Genomic DNA, 20,020 nt, shown 5'->3' on the forward strand with positions numbered 1-20,020 from the left:
AGTCAGTTCCATCCAAACCGTTTTGAGCGATCGGGCCGGCCTGAACGAGACCCGCGTTGTCGAGGCGGTTCCTGCGCAGCTTGAGGCACTTCCCGTCCAGAGAGGACGTCCTCACTTCTTTCGCTGGGTTATCCGCGTTGGTGTTGAAGCTGCTGGCTGCTTCTCGTTGCTTCTCGTAGAAGTGACGGGATCGCTGGAGGCAGAAGCGACGCCGATGACGTGACGTGACGGTGTTGATCGGGCGCGTCGGCGGGTGCTCGCGTGCGGCACGGTAGGTCAGAGTGACGCGCGGGTCTGGTACGACAGCGGCGATGAGGAGGAGGAGAAGGTGATGGAGTACTGGCGAAGGCGCGTACGTTGGCGGCTTGAGCTGGAGGAGGCAGAGGAGTGGGAGTCAGGAATGGACAGGCGCTTGCCAGTAACTTTTGCGTCAAGGTCCTCACCAGCGAGCTCGGTCAGAGTGGCGATGGCTGTTTGTCTTTGGTTGCGCGCGCGGATAAGAGTCGCGGTGGCGCGCTCGATGGTAGACCGCGCGAGCCCGACGAGAGGATGGTCTGCCGCCGCGGCTACTGCTGGCGGCGCGAAGGAGTGTGCTGCTGAAGTCACTGGAGCGCTGTGGTACGTGGCCGCAAGTGTTGAAAACCCGCCTGACGCCTCTTGTCGCGCCTGTTGGACCTGCTGGGCAAAAACTTGGGTCGTATGCTCCACGCGGGTCGCTGCCGGCATGTTCACAAGTTCCTGTCACTCTGGCTGTAGATTCGTATGGATAGCCTCTTGCGGGTGCTGAGGCCCTCTATGTAGTCCTCGCGATATCCTGCTGTTGGATTGCGACGAGCTGATGCTGCGATGGCCGGCCGCGCATCGTCGTACCCTTCTTCGACCTTCACTTCGCCCTCACCTCTCGCAGCGGCGGTACATGCCGTGCTTAGTCTGCCCAAAGGGAGCTCACCTGCTGACAATTCACCCTCGGTGACCCGTGAATCACCCCGTGCCTTCCCCATGCAGCACCCGGCGGGTGAAGGCCGTGCGCGTTGCCCCCCCAAACGGCCACCACACCCCTTCCGGCTTAGCTCCCCGAAATCGAGCAGCTGCCGGCGTCCGCCCGCGTCCGCCATCGCGGGTATAAAAGCCCTCTTCCTCCTCGCCCCAACTCCTCTTTTTCTTCTTCAGCTCTCTTTGCCTTTTGGCTTAGATCAAGTGTAGTACCTGTTCTTTCCTGTTTAATCTCAGGAACGCCCCTACGGGGGTAGACTACTGTTGATTGTTTTTGGAACCCGCCTCTGGGGCGCTGAGCTCCGCTCATCTTCAGAGGCACAGTGTCGCCTGTATTGCACTGCCTCGGGCTGACGCGACCCTTTTTTTATTTCAATCTTTTTCGTTGAGCGGTCTGCCTTGCGCAGGTCCTTGAGGAAGAAGCAGTGAGAGCAGCAGCCAGAGCCACTTGCGCTGGCAGCGCGGATCCGCTTAAGTTAAGAGCCGTCGGTCAGCTTAAGCTAAGAGCCGTCCGTCTGCTTAAATTAAAAGCCCTCCGTCTGATTCTGCGGTCAACGCGCGCCAGCGTCGGTCTCCGTGATCAAGCCAGCGCGACGGCGCCGCCGCAGGAGCGTCTTCTCGCCCTCCACGGTCGATCGTGCGGCGCGCGCGCGTCTCCCAGCCGGTCTTTGTGATGTACCAGAAGCTCGCAGTACCTCTCGTGCTTGAGCGACGCAAGCCGCTCTTCGACGGTGACGACGGCCGCCGCCGCCGCTGCTGCTGGCGCGGCGGAGCGTACGCGCCTGGAGGACCGTCTCATCCGCCGCGACCGCGTCTGGAACACGCGCAACGGCTGCTGCGACTCCCATACCAGCCGGTGAGCACGCGTGTTGGCGGCCAGGTCAACAGGGCCAGACTCCAAGGTGAAGATTGCCACTGCAGCGAGCACCCAATGCCGACAGGAACCACAGCGTTTCCGTCCTCCTCTTCGCGTGACGTGCGTAGCTCACTCACTCTTGTCCGATCAACATCAACACACTGCGCGCATGTCTCTCTACCTGTCGCTCTCATGAACACCCTCCCCAAGCGCCGCCTTCAGCTTGTCCCTCCCACATCCCTCACTCTCGTCCCTTGGTGCGTCGCTCATCTTGCCCCAGCTGTCTCACCTTCATCGTCGCCGCCGCCGCCGCCGCCGCTGACGAGTCCTTGATGCTCACAGACAACCCTCCCGCGTCCCAAACCACGAGGTGAAGACCATGGCCATCTGCTCCTCTCCCACAAATAAGAAACTCGGACTCGGCGCGCGCGTACGCAAGCGCGGCTCCCACCTCCGCCGCTGAAGCGGTCCCTACATATCAGACAGCGTCGGAAGACCAGCTCGATAATCGCTCGAGGTGAGGGATGGACGGGAGAAAACAAGACAACAACCCGGTCGAACGCCATGCGCGTGCGTGCGCGCTCGATCCTGTTGGACCAGTCTTTCCGTCGTGTGTCGTGTACTTCCTCTTCTTCTTCTCTCAACCGCTTCATGAATCTACACGGCACACCTTTTTCCGTGCATCTTCTCCGGGGTTAAGGCAGTGTGTACTCCCATGTTCCAGCGAGAGGGAGCCGGAGGCGGTGGCAGAGCGCCCCATGTCACGCCGTAAGTACATACTTGTGGTCATTGCGTGCAGAATAAAAAAAAACAACGTCGAGGGCGATCGGCATATCGTACCTCATCGTATCACAGCCTTGCAAGGACTGGGACAGTTTGGTATTACCACACCACAAAGAGATTGTTATGCTTAGCTATAGGCTCCACGCACTGCTGTCACTCGGAAACGATCCGCCCGTACAGAGCGCGTCGATGTTTCGTGATGGTTGTTCTTGTAGCGGTATACGCCATGTACGTCCGCCGGATGGTCCAGCCAGCTCTTCTCGCAGCCACACGCAAAAGGCGCAGGAAAGGGCGTGGCTACAATGCCTGATCGCGCGATGGCGCAGCCCGATCGTCGCTTTCCTTCTGCCCAGACTCACCACCCACCCGGTGTTGGAAGCGCTTCATGTTGTGAGGCAGGCGGTTTTCCGCTGGCTGCTTACTGTTTGTGAGGGTTCATCGATCTGCACTGGAGCTGGGAGGCACTTCCACCGCCTGCGCGAAACCTGTGCCGGACATCGTCAAGTAGAGTCGGCATTGCTCTGCTGTATGTAAGCAACCGCGGGGGCCGTCGAATGAGCCTGGGTTGGAGCCGTCATGATTCATGAGGGAGCGGCGGGGCGCTGGGTAGCTGATGGGTTGTTCGTTGTGCCGATCTGCGCGGTTCCATTGGAGGTGAGGTCTTCTTCTTCCCCCCACTCTCTTCACTTTTTCTCCTCCTCCTTTTGTGATCGCTGCGGGGAGGAAGAAAGCGGCGAGGTCAGGAGGGGGTAGAACAAAAGCGTGGGTTCTCGTGGTCTGTTGATGGAACGGCCAATCGCACTTTCGCACTTCCAAGGTGGTTTGTTGGCATATGACTGCAGGATGCAGACGTAGATATCAATGCTGTGGTGTGGCTCGAATCAAAGAAAACGGCAGACGGGAATGCTGCCGCCTAAGGTGCCTTCCCTCAGCGGTCGACGTTATCCACTCCAATAGCACCTCGTACGAGTCTCATAAAAGGCAAAGGTCTACTGGTAAGCGGTCGGAGCAGAAGTTCACGGGCGACGCACGACCGCTTCCTACCGGCAACAGTGGCTGTTCGCACGTAGGAACAGCATCGATCAAACAGTGTAACGACCTCCACTTCGACCAATTCGAAGGTAGCCGACAAACATCTCCGTAAAAGCAGGCATACACGCGCAAGCAAGCACGAAACACCAACAACAAAGCGTTCCTCAACGAGCCACACAAAACCCTGTCCTTCCGTACCGTGCGCGAATGACAACCACCAACCGTTCCTGAACGGGGCGGCTGAAGTAAACATTCAAGCGTAGCTATAAGGTTCAAACATTCAAACCCGTACAGTGACATCCCCGACACAGGCTTCCGGCTTTGTAGCTGATCGCGCGTGCAACATCCCTGCCGCGCGATTACCACGACCGCGGAAGGAGGACAGCCAAAAGGCCCCAGTCTTTACTTCTTCGGGCGAGCGCGCAACGCATAGTACGGTGATATGGGGTGGGTGGGTGGGTGCCTATCCTGAACGAACGGCCGTTGGCCCTCCTCCTCCTCCTGCTCCTCGTACAAGTCGCGACGGTGGCATATGGCAAGATTACGCCAGTCGCAGGGCCCATGCCTTACAACACGATTGGTCTCGCAATACGTAGATCTTCCCAGACAGCGCGTGCCGATGAGGAGAATACGAGAATGGCAAGTGGATAATAACTTGCACGGCAGATCGAGCCTTGTGGTGGGTGTGTCCGACCTAGGTGTCGACGACACCCCCATAAACAGTCCCTCTTTCACCGTTACGATGGCGACGACCGTCCCATCTGCAGTAAGGTCAAAACATACGTGACTCGATTGATGGTACCAAATATCTCTGATGAGAAGGCTAGATTCCAATTTTATTTTTTGGCGCTTTGCGACCCCGCTGTGTCGTGAATCCCAATAAAGTTCCTTGATACCCATAGTATTTTCCCCAGCCCGTAGCTCCCCACGCCGAAAGTTGATAGTACGTAATGAGAAAGCGGAAAAAAGCAACAAGGTCATTCCAACGAGTCCATCCGCGTATACGGCACGCATAAGAGTCCAAGAAAGAAGAGAGAGAGAGGATGTGAGAAAAAAGAGTTAAAAGAAGAAAAAGGACCCCTCCCACATATACATCAGGAGGAAACCGCCTCCTCTCTCCTCTCATCCCCCTCCTCACCACCAACACGCGCCTCCCGCCAACGACCAGCAGCCCCCTCCAACCACACCCTCGCCGCCGACGGCGGATGGACCGACTCCCTCACGACCCCATCATCCCCCTCATTCTCGCAAAACACCTCGACCCTCCTCAACGTCTCCTCCCTCCGGGCGGCCCCAGCTCCCCTCAACACATCCGCCACGGGGCCAAGAAACATCTCTTCCTCCTTCGTCAGCACCTCTCCGCGCTTCGCCTCCTCCATGACCGGCCTCTGTCCAGCGGGGGGCCGGTACCCCTCGAGCTCGAGGCTCAGGTACACGCAGCGCAGCCCCGTCATGCGGGCGACGGGGCCGCCGCCGCCGTCGCCGCCGTCGCGGCGGTCGCCGCGCCGCCTCCACAGCTGCGCCCACCAGAACGTCGGCGGGAGCGTGGTCGGGCGGTGGCGCAGGCGCCAGGTCCAGCGGACCTGCAGCTCGCGGATGCTGGCGAGGCGGGGCGGCGGGATCGTGGTGGCGAAGAGGGTGAGGGTTTGCGGGTGGTTGGCGTCGAAGACGTTGGCTTGGTAGAGGGTCGGGGCCGCTTCGCGGTGGGCGCGGCGGCAGCTGAGGAGGATGGCGAGCAGGCCGGTGACGGAGGAGGTGGGGGGAGGCCAGGGGTGTTGGTTTGCCGGGCGGCGGCGGCGCAGGCGGCGGCGGGGGCGTTTGGAATGGTCGGTGGGGTCGGGCTGGTTCGGGTTGGGGAGGAGGTGGGAGGGGAGGACGTTGATGTGGCTCATGCTTTGGGGCTGGTGTAGGGGGCAGCGGTAGTGTTGGTGATGGAATATGTCGGGGCAATCGGGATAGGGGGGGTAGTCGTCGTGGGCGCGGTGGTGGGTGCTGTAGAGGAAGTAGAGGTACTCGTTGAGGGCGAAGACGGGGCAGTGGTCGACTGTTAGGGGGGGTTTGCTTTTGGCGAGAAGGTCGCGTTGCTGCTGCAGCTCTCGGGGGGCCGTGTAGGCGGCGATGCAGCGGCGGTCCGGGTCGCGGGGGGCGCGGATGGCACTGTGGTCGCGGGTGCAGGCGACATGGCCGATGCGGCCGGGTTTGAGGAGCAGGTGGAAGACATTGCCGCCGAGGATCTCGTGGTAGATGCGCATGCGGAGCTCGGCGGGCAGCTTCGCGAAGAACGGGGACTGGTGCTGCGCGTGTGCTTCCTTCTCGTCGGCATCGTGGCCGGCCACTGGTAGCAGCGGAGTCGGCGTGTATTGCTTTTCCAGCCTATCGCACAAGGCGACCCACTCGCGCGTAAGTGGCCAGCTCCCGTCCTCTACGGTGTGGGGGTTGCAGCGGGCGCACCACAAGTCGGCGACGATGACAACGATGACCAACGGAGCCAGCAGACAGTAGCCCAGCGGCCGCACGAGGCCGTGGTACACCGGCCGGTACAGGTACCGCTGGCGCTTCGAAGTCATGCTTAGGGGTGCAGACGGGGCGATCTCGAATTGCGAAGCACCGCATGCGACGGACGTGGAGTCTATGTACAGAAGGACTGAGGTGTAGGCTAAGGCTGGCACGACGCAGCGTCAGCAGCAGCTCCAGAGCTATGGCGCCCTTGGGCCGATCGCTGCCTCATGCGGGGTAGCACGCCGTTGGGGAGGGCAGCCCCGCCACTGCAGCCTCCCCACCAAATTTAGTCTTGCCTGGCTTCATCCCTGGCCTTGGTGTCCCCACTGCTGCTCCCACCCGACACCCCTTCGATCTCCAGCCCCTCCTCCCGCAGCGCCTCCTGCTGCGTCTCCGACAGTGCGTCCGCATCGAGCGTCATCTTCGGCCCGGTGAACCTATAACACTTTCGTCAGTTTCTTGTCCTCCCGGCGTCCGCGAAGCAAACTTACCACTTCCTCGCATCGACGAAATAGTACGCCAGACTGCCCAGCCAGACGATGCTGTTCACCACCACCGTGTAGTTCATCTCGTCGGGCGTCGGGTCGGGCCCGCCCGTCGGGAACATGGACAGGCAGATGCCAAAGGCCAGGAACACAATGGCCAGCCATCCCAGCGGCGCGCTCAGCCGCCCCGTGTAGAACGGGCCCGGCTTGAACTTCTTCTGGCCCCACACGAGCCGGCAGAGGATGGGCGTGCCCCACGCCACGTTGTTGGCCGCCACGGCGAGCGAGAAGACGGCCGACGCCGCCGCGTCGCCGATGAGCGTGAGCAGCCCCAGCAGCGCCGCGAGGAAGACGCAGCCCCACACGGCCCGCAGCGGGATGTAGCCGAACGTCTTGCTGATGGGCCGGAAGAAGGACGAGAAGGGCAGCGCCCCGTCGCGCGAGAAGGCCCACGACTGCCGCGACGCCGCCACCGTGATGGACAGCCCCATGAGGAACTGCACCACGAACATGAGCGTCATGAAGCCGAGCGCGCCCTTCTTGCCCAGCGCATCAAAATAAATCTGCGCCATGGGCTGCCCGAAGGGCGAGTTGACGACCGCCTCGAGGTCCGGGCTGATGCACGCCGCGAGCACGATGCAGATGATCCACCCGAACAGCCAGCAGCTGCCGATGGACATGAGGATGCCGTACGGCACCGCCTTGGTCGCGTTGGCCGCCTCCTCGCTCATGTGCACGCACGAGTCGAAGGCGCCGATGGTCCAGATGGGCGACAGCCAGGAGAGCATGAAGGCCCAGCCCGTCGGCCACGTCGTCAGGTTCGACGTCTCGCCGAAGATGTAGCTCGCGTCGTTGCGCTGGCCCGCCCGCCCGATGGGCAGCGCGATGATGGTGGCGAAGATCAGCACGAAGTTGGCCGCGACGAAGACGGTCTGCAGCTTGCCCATGATCTTGGACAGCGTCGACGCCAGCACGCCGTGGCACAGCACCGCGCCCAGGAAGACGGCGTAGATGACACCGGCCGACGGCTCATACTCGCCGTCGCGCGCGATGACGACGACGGACAGCAGCATCAGCGAGAAGCCGTAGTCGATGGAGCACAGCCCGCCAACCAGGCCCAGCGTGTTGCTGTAGCCGACCAGGAAGCTGAGGGCGTTGCGCGTCTTGGGCGACGCGAAGTAGTGCGTCCACCAGTACAGGCCGCCCGACGTCGGCATCGCGCTGCCCAGGTCGGCCATGGCCAGGCCGACGACGAAGATGAACATGGAGGCCAGGAACCAGCCCCAAACCAGCCCGGCCGGCCCGGCGGGGATGCTGTAGGCGAGCGTGCTGGCGATGGACGGCAGCAGGCCCATGATGGAAAAGGCGATGCCGAAGACCTCGATGAGGGTGAAGTTGCGCCGCAGCTCCTGCTTGTATCCTAGACTGGCTGCATGGACGTCGACCGCGTTAGCGCTGCAGTGGTTGAACGCGCATCCTCACTTACCCAGGACAGCAGCATCTTCGTTGCTGGCAAGCCCCTCGGCGACGGCCACGGACGAAGCGCGTCGTTCCTTGTCCGGCATTGAGTCGCCCATTGCGTCGGGTGTGCGTTGACGGGATCAGAAGCGCGGCAGCTGAAGAGTGCCGAGTGCTATGCAAGGCAGGGCCGGCGCATCCTTGCTATAAGCTTAAGTAGGGGCACAAGCTGTGCGACCTCCCCACCTTTCGGGCTCCCGGGGGCCGCTATCAAATAAAAAGCCCGATCTAACTTTCCGCTCGACGCGCGGAACGAATGGGCGCACAGGGCTGATGGGCGACAAGTAGGGACGATAAGCAGGCTGATGAAGTCAGATAGCGGTGCGACTTCTAGGATCGTCTGAGCCATGGCCGTAGCCAAGCTCTACCAAGCTCAAAAGAGGGCAAAAGCGGGAGGGAGATGGACTCTGTCGCATGTGCATGCCGCGTCCGGTTGTGGGACCGCCGTTATCCTGGATGCAGCTTCCTGCGCCGCGAAGCGTGCCCTGACGCCTATCCCAGCCATCTGGTCGGGCATATCCGGGCTCGAGGGCTCGCCATTGGCCAGGTGAAGGGATTGCGCAGCGAGAGATTGATGAAAGATAGGACGGACGTGTAGGCGCCCGGAGCGTGTGGAAGCTTATCAGTGAACATCGCCCTTCTCCGCACCACGACCCCGGGGCCTCGAACGGGCGGCCTGAGCGTTGTGGCGCCTCCGCTCGGGTCGACCATCCGTCTTCGGTTTAGCCACAATCCATGGGTACTTGCAGACACTCCACGCGTGATTATCCTTGTATCTCAATCTACTCTACCGCTCGTGAGTTTTGTTCGACGACCGCCGTGAAAGGAAAATGAATCGACCTTGTTGTAACTCCTCTCGCATCATGCAAATTGGTGCTTATTACCGTTCCCGTCTCTTTCTTTTCCCCCAATCCCATGCGAAGTCTCTTCTCCCAATTAATGTCTTATTTGGCCATCCATGCGTTGTCGTCCCCATCATTGATTGCTCAAGTCCCAAACCAACATCTCACGTCACTCGGATCCCACCCAATCCAATCGAATCCCATGTTTCTTCCCATCATCATCATCATCAACATCATCATCATCCACCCATGCCCACAAACAAGATCCAACCGCCCTTCTCATTTTCCCCTCCTAACCCCTGCTCCCCCCCTTCTCCACATCCACATCCCCCCGGTCCCCCTCCACCACCACCATCCCCTCCCTCTCCTCCTGCTCCTCCCTCTCCCTCTCCCTCTCCTTCCGCTCCTCCCTCCTCCCCCTCAACTCGCAACAGAACGCGGAGCGCGCCCTGATGGCGTCGCCGAAGCGCCAGAAGACGAAGGGGATGGCGGACAGGGCGAGCATGACGAAGCCGAGCAGGCCGCACGCCCACGCGACGCCGAGCGCGCGGTACATGGGGCGCGCGGCGAAGGGCAGGACGGCGCCGAAGACGGAGCGCGAGGTCCCCGCGGCGGCCATGGCCGAGGCGGCGAAGATTTCGTAGGCGTCTGTTTTTTCGTTGCCGCGTTCTTGGGTTCAGCCAATGTCTATTCGATTCTTTTCTTCTTTCGCAGGTTGTTGTTGAGGGAGGAGGAAAAAGGAAGTCGAGAGAGAGAGAGAGAGAGAGAGAGAGAAAGAGAAACAAACCTACCGACGAGATAGTTCAGAATCGCCATGAAGCACAGCAGATAACCCACGCCGAACGGCACGCCCGCGAACGCCGGCACCGCCCAGTGCGAACCCGAACCTGCCGCCCAGCCCGCCCAGAACAGCGACGCCACGATGAACGGCCCCGCCGCGCACGCCAGCGGCAGCCGCCGCGCCTCCTCGCTGCGCGTCCACGCCGCGCCGCGCGCCCGTGCTCGCGCCAGGAACGCGTCGTACCACAGGTACATGGCCGCCGCGATGAGGGCGCCGAGGCCGACTTTTTTTTTGGTTTCTAGGTATTAGTGTGTGTTGCTGGTGTTAATGGGAAAGAGGCAAGGATTGATGGTGGTGTGCTTACTTGGGAGGAAGGTCAGGCCGACTTCGCCGGGGCTGAAGCCGTATGTGTCTGTTGTTGTTGTTGTTATCGTCACAGTTCGCGTCGGTTGGTGGAGTCACTTGTCAATGGTGATGGGAAACTACTCGAACAACGAGAGAGAGGGGAATGGAGGGAGGGAGAGAAGTGAGAGAGTGAGAGAGAGGGAGAGACAGAGAGAGACAGAGAGAGAAGAAAGAAAAAAAAAAAAAAAGAGACGAGCCACTCACCACCATACATGATCGGATACGCCTGAAAAAACATATAAAACACGGCGTACACAAACGCCAGGTACAGACACGAAAACAGCACGATCCACTCGAACAGCATCATGCGGATAGGGCGCGTCAGCACCACCGTCGCCACGTGCCGCCAGTCCCTCGGCTCCAGCTCGATGGGCGCGAAAACGTTTTCTTCCCCCCCACTCTCCTTCCGCAGCCTCTTGGCCCGCCGCGCGAGGATGACGGGCGCGTACGTCTCGGGCGTCGCGAGCAAGGGCACCCACGCCGCGCCGGCGATGATCAGGCCCAGCCAGAAGGCCCACCGCCAGCTGATGACGGACAGGTACCCGGACGCGACGGGGCCGATCAGCGGGCCGAAGGTCGTCGTGGCCATGAAGAGGGCCATGGCGCGGCCGCGAGAGGTGGGGTCGTTGTAGATGTCGGCGATGATGCTGTTGAGTTTCGAATCCCCGGGGAGGGTGGGACATTATGGTCAGTCAAGTTTCTCTTTCTTTTTTTTCTCTCGCTCTTCTCTTCTCTCACCACTTTAAGCGTACAATGGTTCTCTCTCATTGGAGAACCGGGCTTCATAATGAATGGAGAGGGGGAAAAAGACGCAACAACAACAACAACTCACTCAACTCACTCAACTCACCCTCCAGTAACGCTAATCGCGCAGCTCCCCGGGATGCCCACCAACAACCTGAACACGACCAGCGCCGCGAACGAGTCGGCCAGCGCGCACGCGAGGGAGAAGACGGTGAAGACGGCGAAGGCGCCGACCATGACGCGCTTGCGGCCGCACCACTCGGACAGCGGGCCGAACAGCAGCGGGCCCACGACGTAGCCGACGAGGAAGATGGACGTGGGCAGCACGAGCTGCGCCTGGTTGGTGATGCCGAAGTACGCCGAGATCTGGTCCGCGGCGCCCGCCGCGAGCGACGACGACACGGTGCTGTTCATGACGCAGGCGATGGTGGAGATGAGGGGGAGCATCTTCTTTTTCTGCCGTTGGTTGGATGTCTGTTAGTTTCTTTTTTTCCTTTTTTCTCTCTCGCGAGGATTTTGAGGGGGGAGGGGTTGTGGTTGTTGTTGTTGGGGTTGGGGGTTTCGCTATCATCTCTCCAGGTTACGTTGCTCTATGATATGTTGGGGTTCTGGCGTCTAATTGATGGGGCGCTGCTGCTCGAAACATATATTTGACAGTTCTTCACATCGACATATGGAGCCTTGGCTACAGCGCCTCGTGCAGGTTGATTTTCGCCAGGATACAAAGACGCATCAAGGACCCGAGAGCCGCCCCCTCAACACTTCATCCCTCCCGTCGTGCCACCGCAAAAAGCGAGCTTCCCTATCGATTCGGAAGAAAAGATGAAGTGTAGAAGAGGGAGGGAAAAGAAAAGGAAAAAAGCACGGACAAACTGCAACAGCTAGGCTCAACCACTTACCGTAGGCCACTGAGTCGGATCTTCTGGGTCATTCTTCTCGAAGGAGATGATCCTCCTCTCTATGGTCGAGCCGCTCTCGCTCCCGTCCGCCACCGGCGACGAAGCGCCGGATTTGTGGTCCATATCTTCGATATCGAGTTGCTTCTGCACATCGTGGGCGTCGACTCGGACCTGTCTCGACGGGGCGTGCGGGAGGTGGACTAGCGTAACCGCTCAGTATACATATCGCGGTTCACGTAGTCGGGAAGATGAATGGGCATGACGGGTCAACGTACGGTGCGGGGGGCTTGGAGGGTCGGAGTGAGTGGCGATGCCGTTATCGGCATCCTGGCTGTCAAGACGATGGGGGGATGCAGGGCTCGACATCTGGGGTAGGTATTGTGTGGGCTCCGAGAACAAGAGACTCTAGAGGCAGGCATCAAGAAAAGGGAAACGGATAAACGCCCAGGGACAACGAAGGAAACGAGGTCACGGCCGAGGGATGTGTTGGGAGAGAAGGGAAGGGGGGTGAAGGGAGGCACTAGGGCGAGGGAGTAGAGCTTCGGCATCGGAGCACGCGGTCTGCGTGATAAAAGACGAAACGAGTGATGGATGGCGAAAGGATGCAGACCGTCGGACTGGCGATCAGCCTATGAAGCGATCATCCAGCGCCTCGGGTGGGCAGCAAACAAGCCGGCGGAAGATATCGAGGCGCGCAGACGCATTGCCGCATGCAGGTTAAACGGTGAGTCGAAAGCTGGAGGCGACGGCGGCTTCCTGCATGACACGGGCGGCGCCAGCGGCGTCCCTCATGGAGCGTAGAGTCGCGGACGATCTCCTGCAAGGCCAGAGGCCGATGCGGTCAACTCACGAATGGGTGTCGTCCTGATGACATGCGCTCCTGCCTGGATAGGGAAGCGGCAGCTGGGGGGGCGCCGATTGCGGGCGTCGGCTATGACGGCAGCTAACCAAACACCCCGCTGGCCCTGCTGAGTAATTGCCGACGACTGAGCGGGGGTGCCTGGTTCCCCGCCTGTGCACAGCCGTGGATGCGGCACCATGCTGTGCGAGCCTGCGGCCAAGCAAACGACAGGAACGAACGAGAGCGACATCGGAGAAGCGAGACCACGATTTGAATCGACCTTTGAATTTTTTGCCGTTCTCCGTTCCTCCTGCGCGGACTCTACTACGTCTCCAGGTTGATGCTGCGGCCGAAGCGCGCGTACAGGGCGACCTTGAGCTCCTCCATCTCGTCGCGCACCCCGCCCAGCTGCTCCTCCAGCTTCGTGACGTCCTTGTCGATCCGCTCGGTCGAGTCGGTCAGCAGCTCCAGCACCTCGGGCTGCGGCAGCGACATGAACGAGTCGCCGACCTTGTACCTGGAAATCACGTGATGATGCGTGAGCGTTTTTTTTTTTTTTTTTTACCGGCCATGGGAGAATGTAGAGGGGGAAAAACACATACGGCACCTTGTCCTCCTCATCCACGAGCTCCAGCTCATTCGACACTTCCTCAAGATCTTCCTTGTCCTTCTGTGCACATTGTCCCCCCAATTAGTTCAGCTGAATCGAACCCGGGAAAAAGGAAGAAGAAAAAAAAAAAGATGGATGTTTGTTGTTGTTGAGACGGTGAGCTGTGAGTGTGTGAGTGACGTACCTGCTTCGCCTTCAGCTCCTCCTCCAGCACCTTCTCGCGCTGGTGCAGCCGGCTGAACCGGTTGATCTTGTCCTGGTCCTCGCGCCGCACCTGCACTTCCTCGCCGGCCGTGGCCTCGTCTTCGCGCGAAAGCTGTGTTGTCGCGAGAGGCGCGCGTTAGCCATGCGTTGATGTTGCCCCTCAGTCGGGCTCCCCCTCCCGTCCCCCTAACATGCGGGGGTGGCCGCGTTTGTGCGGTAAGGGAAAGAAACGCACCATGCGACGGTTCATCTTTGACTGGCTGCGTCTCGAAGGGAGAGAGAGATACGTGGGGGGAGATGCGTTGTCAAAGGCAAGAGGTGAGGCGACGTGATTGGGTTTGCTTCTCTTCGTTGGCGGTGCAGGACAGGATTTGCGCGCGCCTTCTTCTTGACGTTTCGTTTCCACGTCGTCCGCGGCGGCCGCGACTTTTGGTGCCCACCACCGCCTCGACGCCCCGCCAATGGCTCTCACGCCCACGCTCACCCAGCGAAGCATGGTAACTTTGTCCTAGCTCACTCGCGTTTTCGGAAAATCCATATTCATTTTCAAGCTCAACTTCACCCCGTTCCGCGACTGCCTACGCAATACTTTCACCTAACGATTCTCTCCACACCAAAAAGTCATGCCGGAACTCGCAGCAGCCATCAAAACATCACCGTCCACCCCGTTTCCCCGTGGAAGCTCGCATCACGCTCTCAGAAGCGTCACTCACCTACTCGCCCCCCTCTCAAACGCAAACCTCTGCCCCAACCCCCCAAGCCTCCACCACACCATCCACCCCTCCCAACTCCACCACCCGTCCGCACGCCCACCCCCCAACTCCCTCTCCACCGCCAGCCGCAGCATCTCCCCATCCGTCTCTTCCCATCGTCCGTCCCCAATACCACTGCTGTCATTGACCACCTCATACCTCCCGTCCCCGCCGCCGCCCGACGCCAACCACCCCACCACCCTCTCCGCCCTCACCGGTTCCCTCACGTAATCCCAGTAGAACCGACTCCACGGCGCGCGTTCGGCGTAAAACTCGCGGTCAAACAACAACGACGCAGCACCTTCATCCTCCTCCTCACCACCTCCACCACCACTCGCAGTGCGCAGAAAAGTCATATAGCTCCTCAACGCGCCCTTCACGTCCCGCACCCGGCAATCCTCCTGCTGCTCCCCCTCCGCCCAGAAAAAAGAAAAGAGGCGCTGCAGGGTAGCCAACAACACACACTCCCGGTGGGGGGCAGCAGCGACGACCGGGGGAACAATGACGGGGCGGATATTGCTGACTTGTCCGAGATTCGTAAGGAGCCATCGTTCACCACCACCACCACCACCACCACCATCGTTATGGGAATGAGGAGAATGAGGAGCAGGCGAAGAATGAGGAGGAGGATACACAAAAACCGCCTCCCCGCCAACACCACCATGGCACCACCCCCCCGCATGCATCGCCGCCAGCGTCGCCAGCAGCGCCGCGAAACTCGGCCGGTGCGCCGCATCGACATCACTCACAGTCAAACTCCCATTCGCTTTTTCGGATCTCAGCGACGCGGCGTGGTCGACGAGGGTCCCCAGCGGCGGGTACGTCGTGACGAGCGACCAGCGCGGCGCGGTCCAGGCGGGGAAGAGGGGGCGCAGCAGCAGCCGCGCCGCCGCGACGGTGAGCGCCCCGTGGTGGAGGGGAGATGAAAAGGCGGGCTCGAGGGCGATGAAGTAGTCGCGTGCCGGGACGAGGCCGGGGATTCGGTGCTGGTTCCGGTTTTGGTTCCGCTGGATTGGGGGGCGTGTGGTGTTGTGGTTGTGGTCGTGGTTGCTGTTGTGGCTGCTTCTTGCTTGTTCTTCTTTTTCATCTTCTTCTTCAAGTCCGGCCAGCAGCAACGTGGCGGGTATCTCCGTCGGCCAGGTGCTCAGCTCGTGGCAGAAAAGGGCGGCCCAAGGTGGCGCCATGGGCTGGTGTTGCTGCTGCTGCTGCGGTGCACCACCACCACCACCATAGCACTCGGAGGGATGGTAGTACGGCTTCACCACCACTTGCGTACCGCCCGTGTGCATGTCTCTGTAGAGCGCGGTACTGCTACCATCGTGGCGGCGGAGGCGGAGGCGGCCTCGGCTTCGGCCGAGGTCGTGGCCGTGGTCGTGGTCGAGGTGGCGCTGAAACTCATAGCGGTCGTCGAAGCGGTTCGCCTTGGCGATGCGGACGGGTTCCTTGGGTTGAAGGTGCGAAGGGACGACGAATGGCGGTAGTGTGCCGCCGCAGACACCGTCGTCGTTCCCATCATCAAGCTCCAGGAGCTCCGAGGCGTGGTTGAAGGCTGGCGGTGGTGGGTCCTTCTTGTACCCTTTTGGATCACACCCCACCACGAGGTCAGCGAGCTATGCAACGTGGTATACGGGGCACGGCTCGTACCTGCGATGGTGAAGAGGACGGTTGCTAAAAGAGCCCAGATGATGACGTGGGACAGCCTCAAGCGTCCAGCTACCATCGAGGAGATGGCCGCAAAAGGATAGGCCCGGTCTCGAACGATGGGCGGCCAAAGTATCCTTGCCATGGCTGGAAACGGTGAAGTGTCGCGCTGGGCCGAGCGGGGTTCGTTGAGCGGTGCATCTCGAAGACGGTTTTCATCTGGAAACAAAGGGAAAACAAGCAGGAAAGTGCACTGCAAGTCGTGTGGAGAAAGCGCGACTGCATCTCCGCCTGCCTCATGCTCAAGCTACCAAGAAGGTGCGGCATCACAGCGACGAAATACTCAGCAGTAGTCACCGGGCTGTTTGAGTTCTACCGGCATCGCTCGAATAGAACATGGACACGAAGAATGGAGCGTGACCATGGTTTGCTGATGCAAGGCCGACTGCTCCGACGTGGTCAGCGCCGAGGAATGCGGCTGCTCCTCCCCAAACAAGTTGCATCGGTGTATTCATGGTACATGGGCGACATGACTCTATATCTTTGCTATAGCCATGCTTCTTCCTATGAAAGAAGGAAGTGTGTTGTGCAACTCGGAGTCTACTGGTGGGGGCTGGGGTGGATCATGGTGGCTGTGTAGGCATCAGTTGGTGAGTGCACAACCGACCGGCCGGGGAGACTGCCATGCTGGGCTGGAAAAAGCTCGGGACGCTGCAGGTGCAGAACAAGTCTTCGCGCAGCCTGCCAAGTTTCGACCCATAAATGCAGAGCCAGGATCATGCCAGGCGGTCTGTTTATAGAAGGGCACCGATACACATGCTAACACGTCGACGCGGGGCCATACCGGCCTGTTGGCACGGCGCGGAGGCTGAAGTAGCGTTTGTCATGTTTGACGACGTCTCGCCATTGGTGCTTGCTTGAGAATCGGTCGAAAGCGGAGGCTGCAGGGCAGCGTTCGTTCTTTTGGGAAGAAGGTGGACGGCAGGCTTTTCTAGGGACCAGAACCGGCTGGCCCCCAAGCATCCACCCACCGGTGAAGAACGGGAGGCTATCGCGGATACGAGGCCGAAACGAGTGACATGGAAACTGCTCTCGACTCGCTGGGAGGTCAGGCACGGGTTGAGCGGCACGGTGGTTTAGCGGCAGCTGGGGAACAAGGCCAGGGCGGTCGTGGGTGAGCCCAACAACGCCATAGCGCTGGCGTGGCCGTTCTCGTCGTGAACGAGTGTTCTTTTGTGCTGCAGGCGAGGCAAGGGCGTACAGGTTCGTACGACGGGCATGGGGGTTGAAGACGGAGATGCGGCATGGGGCGCTGGCGATGCCGTCATGAGCGTGCACAGAGACGGGCCACGGACACGAGCTAGGAAAGAGAGGTGGCGATGATTTGCTGACTGCAGGCCGGTAAGACGGGCGCTGGTGTTTCGAAGGAGTCGGCGGCCTGTGACGGATAAGCCAGGCGGCAGTCGTGCATTAGGCGGAGCGCGACGCCAAAAATAAGAGGACGGGCGGGGCAGGCGCACGCGTGATTCGCTGTTGGGAGCAGCCTCTTGGCCGGCACAGCCCCCGCGCGCAGGGCGGGACGGGCGTGAGGATCCGCTTCTGTGTAGCTGAGCGCTGGCCTGCGCAGGGAGCCCTGTGCTGACACCTTTAAACATGTCGCCCGGCTGCCCACTTGTGTTCTCGCTCTCTCTGGCGACTCTGCGACTGCAATCCACTGTGGGCGCGAGAGAGAAAGAGCCGCGAGAGCGCAACTTCCCAAAGCATCTGCAGCGACGTAGGTGGTCTGAGCGCGCTCGCTATCGATAAGCCCGGTCTTGGTACTTTTCCCTCTCTCCGCCCGCTCTTCGGCCCCGCTCTGCCTGGGGTGCTCGTCCGACCACATGGAGGTCATTATGTATAGCCTCGCTGACGCTCATCTCAGCCCTCAGATGACGCATCCCAGTCTCTGTTGGCCTATCCCGTCTTATAATCAGCAACCATGCCCATGCCTGCCTTTGAGGAGCTCCGCCGTGCTCAGCACGACGACGACGACGATCGAGACGACCCGGAAGACTACTTCGAGTCCGCTTGGGAACACGCGACAACTTTCCCCACCGTTGTCACCATCATGGGGAGGCCTTGGACTCTCGACAGCACTGGCGTGCCACCCTGGGTCACCAGTGCCGCTGGGGACTTGACCGACGACCACCCGACCACCCAACCCACAGCCGCTGCTGCAAGTTTTACCTCGACTTTCCTTCCCATCTCGCAAACGACGAGTATCCCCATCTCTGCCGCGACTGAACTTGGGAACCCGGCCGCACACGCCAGCTCCTCCTCCGCGGCCACGTCAACGACCGCACCCGGCCATGGAGCAGCAGCAAATACTGCGAGCTCTGCAGCGAGTACGTCTTGTTCTGATGTGAATGGACTATCGAACGGCGCAGCCTGGCCGTCAAGCACTTCAGGTGGTTTTAACGAGAATAATGGAGGAGTAACAGTTCCATCAGATTCCAATCCAGCTAACGACCAAGACGACTCTGGCGGCGGCAGTCCGCCTCTGGGGCTCATCCTGGCCGGCGTCATAATCCCCGTCCTGGTCATCTCGCTGCTCGCCTTCACTGCATTCATCGTCATGCGTCGGCGGCGCCAGCGGAGAGATGCCATGGCATCAACAGAGGAGATGAAGCACCATCTCCACGACGACTACCCAGAACCGCCGGTAGTCATCGTCCAGGCGCCTCCCCCTCCCCCCATCATCAGAGAGCCTTCCCCGCACCACACACCATCACCACCACCACGAGCAGTGACCCCCGTCCCACCGGCACCCCCGCCCGTCATCGTCTCGGCCATGAACCCCGCCAACAATGCGTCCTACTTCACCGGCATCGACACGTCCGAGGCCCTCTCCATCCGCACAAACTCGGTCCGCAGCAGCGGGCCGCAGCAGCGACCGGCCGGCTTCATGCTCGACGGCGAGTTCCACGAGGAGCCCCCGCCGCCGTACCGCCCGCGCAGCGTGCCGCCCATCTCCCGGGACTCGAGCATGCGCACGACTGCCGCCAACTACCGGTCGGCCGCCGACTGCGCAAGCCTCCAGCTCGCGCACCACGGCGACTCGTCGCCGCGCCACGTCAATCCGTTCGCGGACCCGTCGGACGACGGCGTCTCGATCATGTCCTCCGAGGTGCCGATGAATCCGTTCGCGCGAGATGAGGATGACGATCGTCTGTCGGTGGTGTCGGACCTGTCGTATCAACGCGAACCCACGACGGTGCACCAAGGCGTATGATGAGAGATGATAAAGGCATTTTGCATAATAATTGGGGATAAACTAATTTCCTACTACTCTACCGCCACCATTACAACACTACTACCCTTCTCACTTCTGCTTCTTTGTGGTCGGTCGGTGTTGTTGGGCACAGAAAAGTGGGGAGAGCAGCATGCGGGGGGTCGATATTTTGTTTTTTTTTTCCCTGGAAGAGAAAGGCGAGGCGTTGGTTGGTGTATTCGTTCTTTTTTCCTGATTCATGGGTGGGGTTTGGATGCGAGGAAAGCATCTGCGTGTGTGTGTGCGGCAAACACCGATGATGGCGTTTTCATCGACGGACGGAGACCCCTTACTGCTACAACATGCCCGGTGCGTGTTTGTATGTGTGTGTGTGGACTACCACATGATGTCGTTTCGTGACGCGCCGGCAAATCTGCGATGTTAATAGCCATGAGCATTTCGAATGACTTGCAAGTTTTCTACTCTGTCCGTTGGTCTCGATGTTCGTCACGACACTATTGCTGCGGGGAAAAGCTTGGGACCGTACCATGCCATGCCACTCGGACCTAGAATCGTCGAGCGCTCTTCTGGAACCTCCCTTGCAGAGCTTGATTGCTGCGTGATTGGAGAGACCAGCAACTGCCGGATTCGAAGTAGAAGAGAGAGAGGCTGACGTGACCAGCCAACCAACCACCCCATGCGTTGCGGCAGCTGCGGCGGCCGCCGCGGCTGCTGACGTCCGGCAAGCTCGGTCTTTTTGCAGCGAAATCTTGGGGTTCCGAGGTGACGAGACGAGGGAGACAAAAACTCCCTCCCCCCAAACCATGGCGGCTCTGTTCGTGGAAAATTGCAGAGTCCGCGGCTTTCTCTCGACGGTACTGAGTA

General features: G+C 60.4%; 6 protein-coding genes across 6 annotated transcripts; 1 reads left to right on the forward strand and 5 right to left on the reverse strand.

The window, feature by feature from the left end:
* Positions 1–4,758: 4,758 nt before the first annotated feature.
* On the reverse strand, positions 4,759–6,231 carry SLS55_005481 (uncharacterized protein; the record flags this gene model as incomplete). Its single annotated transcript, XM_066776928.1, has 1 exon — positions 4,759–6,231. One exon carries the CDS (start codon positions 6,229–6,231, stop codon positions 4,759–4,761), a length of 1,473 nt encoding a protein of 490 aa, XP_066632770.1.
* A 218-nt stretch (positions 6,232–6,449) lies between these two features.
* UGA4 (GABA-specific high-affinity permease) lies at positions 6,450–8,225 on the reverse strand (the record flags this gene model as incomplete). Its single annotated transcript, XM_066776929.1, has 3 exons — positions 6,450–6,600; positions 6,655–8,077; positions 8,135–8,225. 3 exons carry the CDS (start codon positions 8,223–8,225, stop codon positions 6,450–6,452), a joined length of 1,665 nt encoding a protein of 554 aa, XP_066632771.1.
* Positions 8,226–11,040: 2,815 nt separating this feature from the next.
* Positions 11,041–11,611, reverse strand: SLS55_005483 (uncharacterized protein; the record flags this gene model as incomplete). Its single annotated transcript, XM_066776930.1, has 2 exons — positions 11,041–11,344; positions 11,604–11,611. The coding sequence occupies 2 exons, from the start codon at positions 11,609–11,611 to the stop codon at positions 11,041–11,043; spliced, it is 312 nt and encodes a 103-aa protein (XP_066632772.1).
* A 214-nt stretch (positions 11,612–11,825) lies between these two features.
* Positions 11,826–12,203, reverse strand: SLS55_005484 (uncharacterized protein; the record flags this gene model as incomplete). The annotated part of the gene is made up of 2 exons (XM_066776931.1): positions 11,826–12,037; positions 12,113–12,203. The coding sequence occupies 2 exons, from the start codon at positions 12,201–12,203 to the stop codon at positions 11,826–11,828; spliced, it is 303 nt and encodes a 100-aa protein (XP_066632773.1).
* A 799-nt stretch (positions 12,204–13,002) lies between these two features.
* Positions 13,003–13,742, reverse strand: SLS55_005485 (uncharacterized protein; the record flags this gene model as incomplete). The annotated part of the gene is made up of 4 exons (XM_066776932.1): positions 13,003–13,195; positions 13,281–13,348; positions 13,473–13,604; positions 13,728–13,742. 4 exons carry the CDS (start codon positions 13,740–13,742, stop codon positions 13,003–13,005), a joined length of 408 nt encoding a protein of 135 aa, XP_066632774.1.
* Positions 13,743–17,863: 4,121 nt separating this feature from the next.
* On the forward strand, positions 17,864–19,156 carry SLS55_005486 (uncharacterized protein; the record flags this gene model as incomplete). Its single annotated transcript, XM_066776933.1, has 2 exons — positions 17,864–18,044; positions 18,375–19,156. 2 exons carry the CDS (start codon positions 17,864–17,866, stop codon positions 19,154–19,156), a joined length of 963 nt encoding a protein of 320 aa, XP_066632775.1.
* Positions 19,157–20,020: the final 864 nt, after the last annotated feature.

The sequence above is a fragment of the Diplodia seriata genome (genome assembly GCF_021436955.1).
Source record: "Diplodia seriata strain FDS-637 chromosome Unknown scaffold_5, whole genome shotgun sequence".
In the NCBI taxonomy this organism is placed as follows: Eukaryota; Fungi; Ascomycota; class Dothideomycetes; order Botryosphaeriales; family Botryosphaeriaceae; genus Diplodia; species Diplodia seriata.